Here is a 16,590-nt window from a genome sequence, read left to right as displayed (position 1 = left end):
TCAACAAGGGAACTGCAGCTCACTGGATATTTTCTCTTTTTCTGACCATTCTCTGTAAACCCTAGAGATGGTTGTGCGTGAAAATCCCAGTAGATCAGCAGTTTCTGAAATACTCAGACCAACAACCATGCCACGTTCAAAGTCATTTAAATCACCTTTCTTCCCCATTCTAAAGCTCAGTTTGAACTTCAGCAGGTTATCTTCACCATGTCTACAGGCCTAAATGCATTGAGTTGCTGCCATGTGATTGGCTGATTAGACATTTGCGCTGACGAGCAGTTGAACAAGTGTAGATAATAAAATGGCTGGTGAGTGCACATTGATAATAGCACTTTAGGTTAGAGGGGAAAAAATGTATTTAATAATAATTTGGAGGTGAAATGTCCCTTAAAGTCTTATTTCAACATTAAATGCATGTATAATTTCACCTGCATTACACAATTACAGTGTTTAAGAGCAAACTATATTCAGATTCAGGGACACACTGCAGGAGGAAATAAAGCTGAATTAGGCAAGGTGACCGCTCTACAGTGTTGTTGTCTGGACCCAGAGGGATTAGCTCTCTGGACCGACCACTGTGTATTTACTGGGTTTCAACTTTGTGTGTGCGTGTGTGTATTTAATATGTGTGTGTGTACGTGTTTGCAGATTGCGCAGTGTGAAAATGGAGCAGAGGAAACTCAGTGATCAGGCCAACACACTAGTGGACCTCTCAAAGGTGAGTCACACACACACACACACACACACACACATACATATACATACTTCTTTTATGCAGGACATCCACTTCACGGACATATAAGCATCACACGGGTTGGTAACTCATACCTAGCATGCCTTTGCTCCCCAAATTATACCACAACATTCCTCAGTTTCAATGATGACCTGCCCGCTTCCATGGCTTTGTGTCTCCTAGCAACCGGAACAAGTGTTAAAACAGGGATGACTGAGTGAGAGAGCGAGGAGGAAATGAGAGGAGGGAGGGGAGTGCTCATGTTTTTCTGTTACTGTGTGGGTGTCTGAGTGAGAATGTGAGTGCACACGTGTGTGTGTGTGTGTGTGTGTGTGTGTGTGTGATTGTGAAAAAGAGAGACAGGGACACAGGAGAGGGAGTGAGTGAATTAGAGAGAGAAAGAGATCGAGCAGGCGTGTGTTTGTGTCTTTCCAAGGAGCAATGCCTTTAGCAGCAAATATTTTGCAATTATGCCATCTCAATGACTCCATCTCAATTGGCCACTTGTGCGTTTACCATGGTTACTGAGGCCAGGATGTGCAAGGCAGGGACACTCTGCCGCCTCCCTTTCATTCTCTCTCTCTCCTCTCTCTTATACTCTCTTTCTTCACAATGTTAGAACGCCCACGTAGAGACTTCCCTCCAGCCTCTTCTTCATTCCAGCTTCCACTCCCTCTTGGACATTTTTTGCTCACTGTCTTACTCACTCCTCCCATGCTCCAGGCTTGCCCTCTTTCCACTTTTATTTCACTCTCTAACCCCTTTTACTGTCTCTTCTTAGCCAGTCCAAATGAATTTTTCTTTGAACAAGCTTTAATAAAGCGACCCTCGTAATACTCCTGTTTACGTATTTGCAATCTGTCTGCCTTCTTCAAAGTACTCTGTGTGCACTGAGTCATCTCCTCCTCTCCTCTCCTCTGCTCTCCTCTCCTCTCCTCCTCTCACAGATGCAGAGTGTCATGTATGAGCTCATGTCGGAGCTCAACGACCGCAGCGAGGACTTGGAGCGCCAGATGCTGTCCCTGGAGCAGCGGGTGGAGCAGCTCACCGCCGGCTTCAACACCCTGCCGGCCCACCTCTCAGCCACCCTCAGCGCCCAGCACGCCGCCCTGGTCCACCTGCTTCGAGAGAGGGATGGGAGGGATGGTAGAGGATGTGGTGTAGGAGGAGGTGCTGTGGTCCCACTGTCCCCAGCCACGTCTTTAACCAGTGCTCCAGCTTCCGTTTCTCCAGTCCAGATCGCATCTTCAGTGCCGCCCCCATCCCAGGTCCCTACTCTGGCCTTGGAGTCCCCTCTGTCACCCTCACCTCTGAGCCCAGAGGGGAGCCTGGAGGCTAGTCCCAACCCCAACACCTGCACTTCTAGCTGCTGAAGACAGCTCTGAGGACCAGGAGAGGACAAATATGGACCAGGAGGGAGGCTGTGCTACTCCTCTCACTTCAGACTAAAGGAGAGAAGGGAGAAGGGAGAGAAATGTGAGGTGATCCTCTGAAACTAACGCTCCATGAGGGAGGGATGAAGACGGGACTATGAGGAGAAATAATGGGATTAAGATGGAGGGCCAGTATGAATGATGAGACATGTTAGGGGCTTGGGGGCGCTTGCCTTGACGAGGGAAGGAGAAGAAAAATGGAGATAAAATGGAGACTCTTAAAAGGTGTGAGGGGGAGGAAGAATGTCAAGAGGGTGAGAAATGGAGGTAGAGAGGATGAGTAGGGGGAAGGAGAGAGGAGGAGAAATAACGAGGAATAATTATATGAACTCAGAGCTCCTAAATGAAATCTACTCCAATTACTGAAAAGGGCCTTTTATTCTCTCTCTCTCTCTCTCTCTCTTTCTGTCTCTATCTCTCTCTTTCTCTCTCTTTCCTCCCCCCTCTCTCAATCTCTCTCTCCCTTCATCAGGAATTAATGACCATGACTTTTTATCCTTATGATGTATTTTCTATCTGAATGCTAATTGTGTGTTAACGAGCATCCCTTTAACAGAAGGTTGGATCAATACGACCATGATATATATTTAAAAAAAAAAAAACTAGTGGCATGTACTGCACACACACACACACACACACACACACACACAAACAAACACAAGTTATATCGACGCATCATCCACGCAATACAAGTTAACACAGCACAAACATGAATACACAAATCTTTCACAATGCAGGCCCTATTTACACTCACACAAAGAAGTTGTGTGCTGTAGCCCACACGATAATACTAAAGCCTATACTGCCAAGCACTCAATGCACTGTCAATCTGCACAGAGCACTGCCAAGCAATGTCACTGTAAAAAAATGTTCATCCAAACGACTTATCTGTTGTGGGTGTGAGCTAATGCAGTAGTTTAGACTTACAATGCATAGTTGTGACATTTTAACCACTCAATCAGGAGAATTGTAACCGTTCAGTGAACTACACACATTACAGATGAAGTTGAAATAAGTTGGTATGACACTGATGGGCATGAGTCATCGTAACGTCTGTTTGTGACGTGGAAGACAGTCGCAGACGATTAAATGACCCAACACAACTACAAAATGACTTTATTACTGCATTTATTGAATTAAGGATTAAGTTCAACTGATGTTTACGTGTACTTTGTAGGTAAGAGTTTGATTTTGTTTAATTTTCTGTGAACATTTCTCATGAAAACCTCAGTAGATTGACAAGTTATCAAGTGCTTTAATACTGGGATGGTTGTGGGAGAAAGAATAGATTATTACACCATAGTTTATTAAACTGTCATTTTAATCTGGTGGATTCATTTTAAAGAACTTCTTCAAGAGAGAGCTTTGCACACACGTATTGCTCCACATTTGTTGGTTGTTCTGCAGACAGTTAAAATAACAATCAAAGCATTATCTATCAATAATAAATGATCTGCTTATTCTTTTACTTGTCTGAAGTCAGTGGGATCTGATTGACTGGGATGCCGTAGTGTCTATTGTTTTGCTTTCATTCTCTGAAAAATATGTATTCTTAGAATTGCTAAAATATTGATTTTTACATTAGTAATTCAATTGACTTTTTAAAAATCCAACAATTGTTTAGCAGTGTGATTATAAGTTGATGTGGTTAATATTTTTTCACGGTGTACGGTTGTGTGTGCGTCCCTTTAAGAAGGGAAGAAGACCTTACTTACTGCCATTCTTTTTCAAGCTTGCAGTCCCAAAACAACGCACTGTTATCATGAATGTATTCTGTGTAAAGAAATACACTCAAACACTCTTGCTTGCTCGATCACTTAAACTGCCATGTAGACACAAGAACAGACACCCACACACACGCAGCACACACAGATATACACACACCTTGACAACCAAAGTGCTCTCTCTTAAATGGACTTCAATAAGAGGCAGGGAACGCTGCTGTCACTGGGGACAAAAGATAGCAGGAGGCGTTGCAGATATCTTGACAATATTTCTGAGGGAATAACTGTGAAAATCTGGGCATGGACTTGTTACAGTGCTGTACATGGACTGCTCTTCACTGCTTTGTAACAGATCAAGGTGGACTATGGATGAACACAAGGGAACACAAATAAACCTTATAAAGGAGAAATGGCCATGAAGGAACAGCTGTTTGTGAAATAAATAAATCATAGAAAGAGATTCAAAGGTATATCTGAGGGGAATTATAATGGTGTGATGGGAAAAGAGACAAACCTACCCTTGCATTGGAGACAATATCGAAAACTGTCTTATAGCGACACGCTGTGGCCGGAATACTGAATTACATACGCTTGGAATATTGTATAGTATGCTGTTAACGAAATCTAGCTTTGTATTGCTTAGTCTTTTCTACCATTATGATTAAACGCAGTTATAGCTGATATCTAATATTACTAAACTATAGTATTCTTCTCATTCGTCATGACAATTATGATATATGTATTAACAATACGTTAAATAATTATGAACAAGGAAAGTGCCGTTTGAGGTTGAAATTATTTTGTAATTTTATTTTATCAGAGAGAATTAATAAAGTATATATCTCTAACATCACAGCTTCCATGTTTTCTGTGTCGCTGTTTTTATTTTATTTGTCGGTGCAATGCTTTAGAAAAGTATAACACTGTTTATTGAACTAATTCACGCAGTACATGAGGATAATAGTACACACGGAATAACTTCCATTTGGACATTACGTCCCGTAACAAACTAATTTTACAGTTGCCACAAGTTATTTACTCATTTTGTCTGTCAATCATGGGCATGTTTTCTCATATATCTCGCTGTAAAAACACATTATTAAAAACACTATTTTTCTCCGTGATCTTGACCAAATCATTTCTGGAGCACAATAAGTTAAATGTTTTCTGTTTTTGGACTAAATTGATAAAAGAAAAGAAAAAGAAAACACCGATGAGACGAATATTTACGTTTATCAGTTTCCATTCACCTCTGACGTCACAAGTGTCGCGACTTGGTAACGGTTGCTAAGCTAAATTAGCTCTAAGCTAAATAAATGTGGCTAATTTATCAAAGAGTCAGTTGTGTTTTTTAAACAAGATTTGAGTGAGTTAATATTTCTCATCTTAAGTCGTAAAACTATTAGACGTTGGAGCTAGCTAGGCTATAAATTAGTTAACTGTTTATACTTAGTATAATGTGGGAAATGTGACAACAAAACAATTAGCTGGAAAACTACATAAAGTAGTTTAACGCTAACGTAATTGCCTAATTATGATATTGTTAAGGCAGGGTACACCGTTATAGACGAAACACTTGGCGAATTCCAGTTAATCGCAATACCTTTCTTTGAGCTGATATGAGTTTCAAAATGCATGCCAGAATTGCTGCTGAGGAGACAAGGGCTGTCAAAAACGGGTGAGTAATAGTCTCAATGTACGTGTTAGCTACCCAAGAAGAGGTTATCAGAACCAGTTTAGAAGAAAAACGTTTCCCTTAGAAGGCAATGGAAAATTGTGTGAGGACAGAGCACACAGTACAAACAGAAAAAAATGAATCAAAATACATTGGGTAAGGGGGGAAAAGGACAGGCCGGTATGGCTGCAAATATGAGCAGGTGTTAGCCTGGTGCAAAGTCCTTCACCCAAAAAACTGTATTTGCTGGTGGTGTGTATGTGCGTCTGTCTCTGTGCTTGTGTTAACCCATGTGTGTAACTTCAGGAAATCATCCAAACCTGAGACAGATTCTGTGTCCAGCCTCTGTTTATATCAAAGCAATCCTTTTGTTCATGAACCCTCCACCTGTAGTCAACAGTTTCTAGTTTCTGCTCTGTCAGTGTCCCCTAAACATTTGATGGCACCAACATCATAGAGCAGGGATGGGCAACTGGAGGCCCGAGGGCCGCATACGGCCTGCACCCTCAATGAAGTGGCCTTCAGTACAACTACATGCATGTGAGCATGAAATCTTAAAAGTGCAGTGTAAAAATGCACAAAATTACTTCTTGCATTAATGTTGGTCTGCTGTTCTTGCACTGAAAAAAAAGAAATCACAGTAATTGGTTATTTTTTATTTGCTTCAAACCTTTTGTATTCCTATTTATACTGTTATACATGCATTTGAGCATGAAATATGTTAAGTTACTGCACGGTAAACATATTTAAAATTGCAGTTAAATCATATCTGGTTAAGTGCACGGTCCTATATGTGGCCCTGTGGTAGTGTCCATGAAAAATTGTGGCCCCGTCCAGCATTTAAGTTGCCCATCCCTGTCATAGAGCATGGTACTCTGGTGAGGGGAAGTGAAGTCATGTGGGTGGCCAGTGTATCAAGTTGTTATTTTTATACATAATACATAGAAAGCCCGTAGCATACAGTATAGTGTTAAACTTTACTAGACTAAAACTCAGCAAGAATAATTAAATGCACTTGTTGCAAAAATAAGACTACATTTGCTTGCATTGACTATTGTGGCTATACGGAACTGATTTTCAATTAAGTCCTTGCCTAACTTATTATGTCAAAAAATGTCTGTGATAACAACCTTTCAGGTTACTCATTCAGTCATATTGCAAGATTGTCTGTCCTAATTTCCAATTTTCTCTCATTCAAATTGTGTTTGGAAGTGTGTTTTGCTAGTGAGCGCTGCATTTTACAACACAAGATTGCTTGTTTTAGGATCTGCATATATTTGTCTTTGCCCTCATTCTAATTGGATGTAATCCTTTGTTAGGTTTATAATCTTACCGTAGCAGGCCTAGCAAAGTGTGGGTCTGGAGTAAAGTTTTAACAATAAAGAATGCTTAGGCAGTCATGGAAATAGTTTTCTATTGTCTCTGACTTTTTGTTTGTTTATTCAAACATTTTTCTTCATTCATCATAAGGGTAGTATAGACATCGTTGTTGGGAATAGTCTGAAAAAGGGCCTTGCAGTAAGTATTTATTTGTTATACCACATTTATCTATAACTGCTCTCTGGCTGTACCCCATGGTGTAAAATAATGATACAATAATAATGAGACATTCAATATACTGAGATCCTAACAACACCTTGTAGTATGTTAAGCTACTTTATTATATCCAGGTCTTCTTGCTGTTTGGTGATAGCTGAGCAAACACCTTCCCATTAGTTGTCACCAGTGTTAGTCCCAAAGGTGACCACAAAGAAACATTATCTTGGCTTAGTTGAGCAAGAAAGCAGTCACAGAATTCCCATACTCGGAAATGAAATTATTTTTATTTTTATTATTTATTTATGTTTTCACAAATAAGGCATTGTATAAATCTAGCCTGTTGTATGTTTAGCCCTGGGTGTAAATAAACAGAGTAACAGAGGTGTTAAAGCCAGGCAGCCTGAGGCAGGGCTCTGCCCAGGGCACGGCACATAACCAGATGTGATGAGCTTGTTATCTGTGTTATTTACTGGCTGGTGCTCTACTGCTCCCTGGGCGTTTATCATCTCTTTAGTGCTATGTGTGTTTTCATGATTGTGTCCTATCATTTTAAGGCCAAGGTAATATCCATAGCCTACTTTTTGATGCTCTTCTCTGCTTCTCTCTTTCTCTCTCCATCTGTCTCTCGGTACCTCTCCTTTTTCAAGAAACCCATTTAGTCTCTGGGATTGCTGTTTGAGCAGAGCATAGAAAAAGACCTAGAGAAAATGGAAATTGGGATAGTTTTTTCACTCATGCCAGCCAAATTTAGCCAAAAGAATAAGGAGAATATGACTGCAAGAACATTTTTCGAAAAAGCAAGATATGGACAAAAATCTACAGACTTGTCTTAAGTTTTTTGGTACCCCTACACACAGAAATGATGAAAGAATGTAAAATTAATTAAAGTAATTGCCATCTACCATTGTTTATTCCATATTTAAAAGAAATCAGACTTTTTGGTTTTTTTATTCAGCATAATTTTTTTTCGATAATAAAAAAAATGAAAATTGCATGGACAAAAATGATTGAACCCTTAACCAAATATTTTGTTGGACAACCTTTAGAGGCAATTACATCAATCAGGTGTATTGTGTAGCTCTCAATGGGATGTCTGCACCTAATGGGGAATTTGGCCCACTCCAGCTGTCTCAGGTTTGATCGATGCCTTCTCCAGACTTTAAGTTTCAGCTCTATACATCGACTCATAGAATACCAATTTAGAATAGTCTAATGTATTGTTCCTATCCATTCATGGGTGCTTGTAGCTGTTTGTTTGAGGTCAATATCATGTTGGAGGACCCAAGACCTGTGACTGAGACAGAGAAATAATACATTGATAGTACTGAGATTTCAGTGTGCCCTGCACGGCACAGCAAAGAAGCCCCAAAACATCCTCCTCCTCCATGGTTCACTGTAGCTATGATGTTCTTTTCTTTGAAACCTTTTTTTTCATCCGAGAACATAAAGCTGATGTTTCTTGCCAAAAAGCTTCTGTTTTGACTCATCCGTCCAAAGAACATTCTCCCAGAAAGTTTGTGGTGTGTCAGCATACATTTTCAGCAAATTCCAGTCTTTTTTTGTTTTTTTCTTTTAAAAGTGGAGTCCTACTGGGATTTCCATGGAGATATACTGAAAAGTAGCAGCACACACAGCTACAAATCTTGAATAGTGCATTGGGTGCACAGTAATGGCAGGGATACTTACAAACTAAACGCCGGCACTTACTGAACGCATTTTAGCTAGAAGCCACCAGCCATCAGCATCTGAAGATGGCTTCTAGCTGTTTTGCCCACAATAAGTAAGAAGACTTCAGCTTGTATCTCTTCGGCTGTTATTCTTGGTTCTTACTCTATCATTCATACTATCTTTCTGTTCAATCTGAGGTTAATTTGCCTCTTGGTTGCGCCCAGTTAACAGTTCCATGGACCTTAAACTTCTCAATAATAATATTTGCAATTGTTGACACAGGAATTTAAGGCTGCTTGGAAAATGTCTTTTACTGTTTACCTTTACCATGCTTGTCTATTTTTTTCTTTCTGATCTCCTAAGATAAGTCTCTGCTTTCTCTGATCTACAACTTCCCTCCATTTAAATAGGCTGTATGACCTATTAGAAGATTGGAGATGTGTGATACTAATTCAAGAAACGTATTAACTTAAACTTAAACTTTTCCAATGGGTGCTAACATATGCTTCCAGTCAATTTTAGAATATCTACACAGAATAAACAATAATATATCATAGCAAATGCATTCAAGTTTTCATGACAAAATGTTATTTCATTGAATCATTTCATCACTTCTTAGGAGAGTGATTCAGTGAGCTGTAAGGGTGCCAAAAAAATTTAAGCACATCTGCAACACCAGAAAGAACACCTTTTAATAAATGTAAATAAGATGCCTTAGTAGAATAAACAAAGCCCACATTTTTGTAGGTTTTAAGAAAAATGTTACAGCTGACCACCTTCCAAAGTGAAGTGTGTATGCCTAGAAGGTAGAGTGAGTTTTCCACTAATCGCAAGGTTTAGAGGTTAATCACAGGCTCTTGTCCGTTCCCCGGGTGAATGAGATTGTAATATAAATGCAGTCCATTTAGAAAATCAATCATGACTTTGAATAGGAGCATCAGGTATTGTGAGTTTTGTGGTGTGAATGCAATGAAACAATCGCTTTTTCTTTTTCCTTATTTGGCTTTTTGTACTCTCCTTCCCTCTGACTGCCCTGACGTGACCCTTGGTCTTAGGGGTCACCTGAAGAGTAAAAGCACTAAGACAGCTATAATGATGACATCAATGTGAACCAAGACACAGCCACTTTGACAGCTGTCTGCTGAAGACTACATTGACTGTTTCACATCCTAAAGCTCAAAAATTGCTGTTTTATTCTTCCATTTTGTTCTCTTATGGTTCTCATGACCTGCTGTACAGATATTTCTTAAGGGAATTCATAAGGAGCGCATTTGTCTTGCCTCAGGGCTGGCCCGTTATCCAAACTTTATTAAAGTGACTTCCTTTTAATTTGATCTCAATAATTAAATACCTTACAAAATAGATTAGTTTGTGGAATGCCCACAGGACAGTTTTTCTGTGTTTTCTGTGAAAAACCAGAGCTTACAACATGGATGTACTCAATGCATACATTGAGTATTTTTCATAAGAATCTTTTTCTCCAGGCCTGGATGATTCTGCTGAACTGTGTCCAGCTGCTCCGTCTGCATGGTGGAGTCATGCTGCCTCATTATGCTGAAAAACAAAAATCCAAACCCCGCACTCCTGTATTGGCAAGGATGGCTTGTGTGTTTTTGTGCTTGTAGCTTTGTGAATAGACAAAGAGGCAGGCAGGTGGTTGCTGGAAGTTTGCCACCATTATCACCTGCCTGTACTGGTCCAAGATCACGCTGTACACCTGTCAACTATAATGTTATAACAACTGGCACGTATGTCACCACGTTCTGTCAGCGGGAGACTGTTTCCATCGCAACAGGATCTTTTATCTTTTACTCCTCTTTGAGCTGACAGTGGAGACGAGTCTACTTGATGCTTCTACCAACAAAACAGTATGTTGTGGATTTGTGTAGCTCTCTGACGCCTTTGCAGGGGAGGCAACACATACACATAAACAAACATGCTATTGCTTACTGTCTCAAATCTTATTTTATCACAGTAAAACCCTTCTGATGACCCCACCAGTCACAGCTCAGCAGGAAGTGGAGATCTATGAACCCCTGTCCCTGATGCCTTACATCCTGGTGTTTCCCTGGCAACCAGAGGAACAGATTTACCACATACAGGTCTGAACATGCATGCATGGATGTGTGTATTTATGTATGTGTGACACAAGGGATTGCCTTCAGAAAGATTGCATTGTGCACTTGTGTGTCGTGCAAATTTGTGTGTGTTTAGGTGGAAACGGGGAATCTGCATCGCGAGTTGGTTGGAGAGTGACAGTGATGTTGCCGTGGTGATGATGAAAGGGGAAATAATATCGGGAAAGAAGCTGGGCCAGACTGCGATTCACATAGCGGATACACTTAACCCTCAACACACCACCACAGGAGAGGTAAGTACATACACACACACACACATAATGTAGAAAAAATGTTAAGTTCAGTTACGTCTTGTGTCATGTTGACGCCTGCCCTGTCCACCCTTCTCCATTCACCTAGTAGTCCCTGTATTTGTTGTGAGCATGTCAGAGAGAGCATGCCCTCTGACATTCGCCGCCCTTTGCCACTCACATGATCCCGCTCCTCACTGCACACCTGTCCCTCATTCCCTCATTTACCCCCAGACTGGATTCTGTAAACCTGTCTGTGTTTGTCTGTGATCTGCCTTAGCTGTCTTGGATTTGTTTGTGTCCTTGGACGGCCTTCATGTTGGCAAACTGTAAGCCTCTTTATTGACCATACTTTTGATCTAAGTACCTTTAGTTCAACCAGCTCTTCCTTTGTGTCCCCATCAGGGTTCCCCTTCCTGTTGTCCTCTTATGTGAACAGTGACACCGGGACTTTGACCACTTTCCCATCTCCTCATAGCTATTGTTAGAAAAATTACATGAGGAAACCTTGAAAATTGAATAATCTGTCACCAACAGAAAAAACCTCACCATTTTTCTGCGCAGATCATTGATGGGGAATGAAGAGCAGGAGACGTCCAAGTTTCTGAGTTTAACATAGTTTTATTACAATACGTCAAAAAATGTGCATTTTACAGAGATTCTCCGGGTTCAAAAACTCATGTCCCTGAATACAAACAGACGGTTTCAGTTTGTGAAGTCTGAACCACGTCTCTCTCCCTGAACCCATTAAAATACAACATTTGTTTACAAAACATGCTGGTCGATTTCTTCCAGGAAGTTCCGCCGCCTTGATCCGCTGATTCGCCGGTTTTAATCCATACAAAACGGCACGTCATGCCACCTGGGTATACGATCTTGCTGCCCCGGACAAGGCCATCCTGACCTGGCTTCTTCTCCAGAACATTCAACAAAAACCTCCTGCCTTGTTATGTCTTACAGAACCAAAGGATTTTCACTGTCTCACATAGATTCTAAAAGTCTAAAAAATATGAAACAGACAATGAAATATATGTAATCAAAGTAATTAAACTCAAACTCAAACCTCTCCAAGGTTTAGTGAATTATGCATACATAGTGACCTTTGATAGTGACCTGCGTTACGCACAGAGACAGAGAACAAAGACAGACAACAGAGAAGCAGAAATCAAGCATCAAATCATTTACCAAAATAGAAAATAATCAATTATTTTAACACTATACATCTTTCTTTTCAAAAGTCATTTTTTTTAGACAAAGGTGTTTTCAGCCTCTCAAATATAGAGATGTCCTGCTTTTCAAGTCCATATCATATTAAACTGAATTTCTTTGGCTTTTGGACAGACAAAACAATAATTTTTACTATTTTCTGATCTTAAAAAGAGTGAATGATTAATCAAGAAAATAATCAGCAGATTAATCAATAATAAAAATAATCCTTATTCCTGTAGTGGCCTCTCAGTTTTGACTAGTAGCAATTATATGTGTAAAGTCCAGGATTTGATACAGTCTGTTTTTATTTACTTTTTACATAGCGTCCCAACTTCTTTGGAATCAGGTTGTAAAACTAAAAGTTGTGGATGTATATCACCATCCCTCACTTACTTAGTGCCACCCCTTCCTTTCATAGACACCTACGTAGACATTTTCATTTAATGTGCACACTTACAAAGGGCTGAATGCACACTAAATAGCTTAGGAGTTTATAGCAATATGCTTTCTTCCTTTTCTGTTCAGTCCATTAGCGACTTGACTGGATTAGTTGGTTCTCTTACACATACACACTCATGGAGGTAATGTTGGCTTTCCATTAGCGATATTGGATAAAAGTATTAATGTGTGCGTTTGTTGGTATAACAGATCAGATTACAGGCTCTGAAATTTCTACCTGATCCATCCAAGCTTTAGTTTTGTGTGTAGTCAGCTTCCTGGGCATTAAACTCTAACACACCCTCACTATACTGCAGTCCTTTTAATTTTTTTAAATCGATAAATGTTTCATGGAGTTTTTATGCCAGGATCTTAGAAGATTGGCCAGCACCCAAACAGGAATAATACAGTGAAGCAGACTACATAATATTTCCAGCCCGGCAGTTTAATGAAAGGGGATGATTATTTCTGGAAAGATCCGATACAGTTGGTGAAGTGCTACTCATATGGTCCCGGTGGAATTTACCCTTGCTGCATGAGAGTAAATTAATTTTCAATTTTATTTCTATAATGCATTAAAAAAATGTTTTGTTTCATTTGTTGTTATCGTCTGCATACTCAATAGTAAGTATTTGTAAACCTTGTTGATTATAGTTGAGGTTGCTGTGCAGGTAAAAGCAGCGTGTCCGGGATGTACCCCTGTCACCATCACCACAGAAACGAACCAGTACAATATTAACTCCATGGCAACACTGCCTGCCCACGCACCCCTCAGGCTGCGTGCAGGGGACGTGTGTGTATGTGTATATGTGTGTGTGTGTGTGTGTGTGTGTGTGTGTGTGTGTGTGTGTGTGTGTGTGTGTGTGTAAAACCGAGAGAGAAGGAGTAAGAGAGCAGAGGTTGTTAATTGATCTATTTTTCAGGCTGTTCAGTTGAATCAGGATGAAGGGAGAGACGATGGGGTTTTTAATGATGCCACAGGGGAGTTATGCTCTGCTTCCTCCCCTGACAGGACTTCTACTGTTGCCATTTGCACTGACATAACTTGGCTACCTGTAACTCCTCTGGATACCATACTCACAACCAGGGCCCAGCGCCACTCATACGTTTAATTACCAATTCACACTTTCTTTTTTCTCTCGGACTGTATTGGTTTTTTTCTTTCTAGGTTTCTGTGTCTTGAGGCGATACCCTCTGTCAGAGTGTCACGCCTCATTGTATATGAAGCAGGCCTAAGTCACAGAGGTGGAGACAGTCAGCCAATTAGAGTCTAGGAAAGGTACGGCATGCCAGCAGTGCTCCTCATCTGGCTCTCAGCATCTGGGTGGGACTCTGGTATGTGGTTCAAGTCAAAAGATATTTTAAGCATCATAGTGCTTCTCTACAGTTATCTCTTGATGCCCTGGTGCATTGTTATATTTATTTTATGGCTTGGTCATTGGCTTGTCAGTATAAAAACTTCAGGCCCCTAACCATGAGCCATCAAAAGAGGAGAAGAGGCTGAAAGTTAGCAAGAGGGCCCCTGCTTCTTTGTCTTTGTCCCTCGTCCTCCTCCTCTTCCTCCATCACTCAGCCCAAACTCTGCCCTCAGTCCCAGTATCCCACAGGCACAGCAGGTTTCTTCATTTAGTTTTATTTCCTCTGCTCTTTTCTATCTTGACTCCCTGCTGCTGGCGCTATACCTTATTCTGCTTATCACACTTATGCACTCATAGACAGACTTGCACACATACACAGAGGATTGCATTAGAATTTCCTTTTTTTTAAACTCTTCTACCCACCCCATCTCTCTCTACCTTCTTCCATCCCTGCCTGGTTTTACTTGCCTGAAAGTGATGTTGGTTTCCATAGCAACCGCCTTGTGTCTGTGTCAGAGGGGAGTTCCCGCACACGGACTAGAAAGGATGCCGAGCTAGGGGAGTTACAAAAACACACACATACATGCATTTGTGGAACTGTTGATTAGCAATCAGTGTGTGCTTCACACTGACTGTTTATTTTTAACGAGCTGGTAGAAAGCTGTTGATTGGGTGATTCCAACAGGAATAGGCTTGAGTGTTTTACAAATTGGGCATTTAAGTTAAAATTGATGTTGTGACTCATGATGTAATGTAGGGGGAAAAAATTGTAAATCCATAAGGATTTCTTCTTTTTTTTTTATTCATACTGCACTGAAGTGCCATCAGTGACAGCAGTGATGGCTTTTGATTGTGGGTTACAAGTAATTTTGTAGTGTTAGACTATACTATATTTAACAATGACTGTTTGGTCCCAGATGAATGTTATTATGCAACGCAAATTAAGTTATTAGGGTAACAGAGATAATGATGTTTGTTTTTTCTGCATTTCTGCTTGGTTTTTTTGTCTGTCTCTGTGTGCTCTCACTTTCCAGAGGAATGTAGGTCAGCTGGACGGGAGACTGTAAATTGCCTATTGTTATGAGAGTGTTTGTGTGTTCCCTGTCTTCCAACAAAAGCATGCACAGATAGATCCTAGGTTGCTGTGGCCCTGAGTAGGAATGAATGGGTATGGGTAATGGAGGGAATGGAGGGATAATTGAATGGAGCTTAATGGAACGTCTGTATCAGCTCTATATAACTTTTTGTGCCGATACTGATACCAATAATTACCTGCTTTTCAAGGCTGATACTAATAATTTCACAATTTTGTATCCCTAAAATATGTTCATAACCTGAAGTTACACATGGTGGTAAGAAAGGCTAAGATGTAGAGAGCAAAGCTGGATGATTTAATGTTCCATACCTTAGTCCTAGCAAAATCTGACTGACATCAACAATAAAGAACAGTTCTGAATCTTCAAACGTTCATGTATTTTTTTAGTAAAATACATCGAATAAACCTCACACATATACTTCGACTTTTATAGAGCATTTTGCCAAATAATTCAAATTCGATACTTCGACACAATCTGTCAAAACATACATGTCAGTGTATTAGATATTGAATAACTGCAGATAAAACACAATGACAAGTCATATGGTAGACTGGTATGATTGGTAAAGAAATCTAAATAGGTTTAAGACATGCATCCCTTATTCACATGTATCATTTTCACATTTATGCAAGAACTGTTTCTCTGTACTTTCGCATACTATCACCGCTCAAATACTGAATTTATTTACTTGTTTTGTGTAAACTACAAGTTGAAATATGTGTGATTATACTCATCAAATGCATTTTTCTGACAGCAGAACTTTCCTGACAGGGGAAATAATCCATTTGGCGCCTGTGTAAACACACTCAGTAACAACTTGGCGAACCAAAACAACTGAGTGGCATCTGGCTAGTGATTATACAGTATATTTACATTTTCTGATTTTCTCTCCCTTGCAAGCTATTGACAACAGCCCTAACGCATTATCTGTCTCATCCATTAGGAGCTAGGCTGCAATTAGCCAACACAAAGAAGTGTGTTCAAACAATCTCAGTAGGTCGGAACAGCCTGTGTTTACATCTTCTCTCTGCCTCTCTGGTTCTCTTCCACAAACTCTGCGTGCACTCTATCATGATATTTGCTACTTTGCTTAATGATATGAACAAATATTTTGGTACTTTTTCCACTGAAGAGATGTCAAGTGATGTATTCCTGTATTCATCCATTCCCTCCTTCTGTGGCTTTTTCCTCAGTGTCAACGATGTAGATCTGCAGCTAACAGGGTTTGACCAGATGGGGGTGCAGTTTAACAGCCTCCCATACTTCTCAGTGACTCCTCAAACTCCTCTTCATCTCCATAAATGTTCTTTCACACATGGTGCTGGCAGACACACTCACAGCGCACCAG

General features: G+C 40.3%; 1 protein-coding gene across 1 annotated transcript in view; it reads left to right on the top strand.

The window, feature by feature from the left end:
• kcnn3 (potassium intermediate/small conductance calcium-activated channel, subfamily N, member 3) overlaps window positions 1-16,590 on the top strand; it is an 83,987-nt gene that overhangs the window by 63,429 nt on the left and 3,968 nt on the right. The window contains exons 9-12 of the mRNA XM_059339022.1: window positions 649-718; window positions 1,681-5,568; window positions 10,748-10,874; window positions 10,987-11,143. Coding sequence (XP_059195005.1) covers window positions 649-718; window positions 1,681-2,106 — 496 coding nt within the window. The 3' untranslated portion in view covers window positions 2,107-5,568; window positions 10,748-10,874; window positions 10,987-11,143. The remainder of the gene's footprint in view (window positions 1-648; window positions 719-1,680; window positions 5,569-10,747; window positions 10,875-10,986; window positions 11,144-16,590) is intronic.

Source organism: Centropristis striata, chromosome 8 (genome assembly GCF_030273125.1).
Source record: "Centropristis striata isolate RG_2023a ecotype Rhode Island chromosome 8, C.striata_1.0, whole genome shotgun sequence".
In the NCBI taxonomy this organism is placed as follows: domain Eukaryota; kingdom Metazoa; phylum Chordata; class Actinopteri; order Perciformes; family Serranidae; genus Centropristis; species Centropristis striata.
Note: the sequence above shows the minus strand (reverse complement) of the source record. Positions and strands in the feature narration are given on the sequence as shown.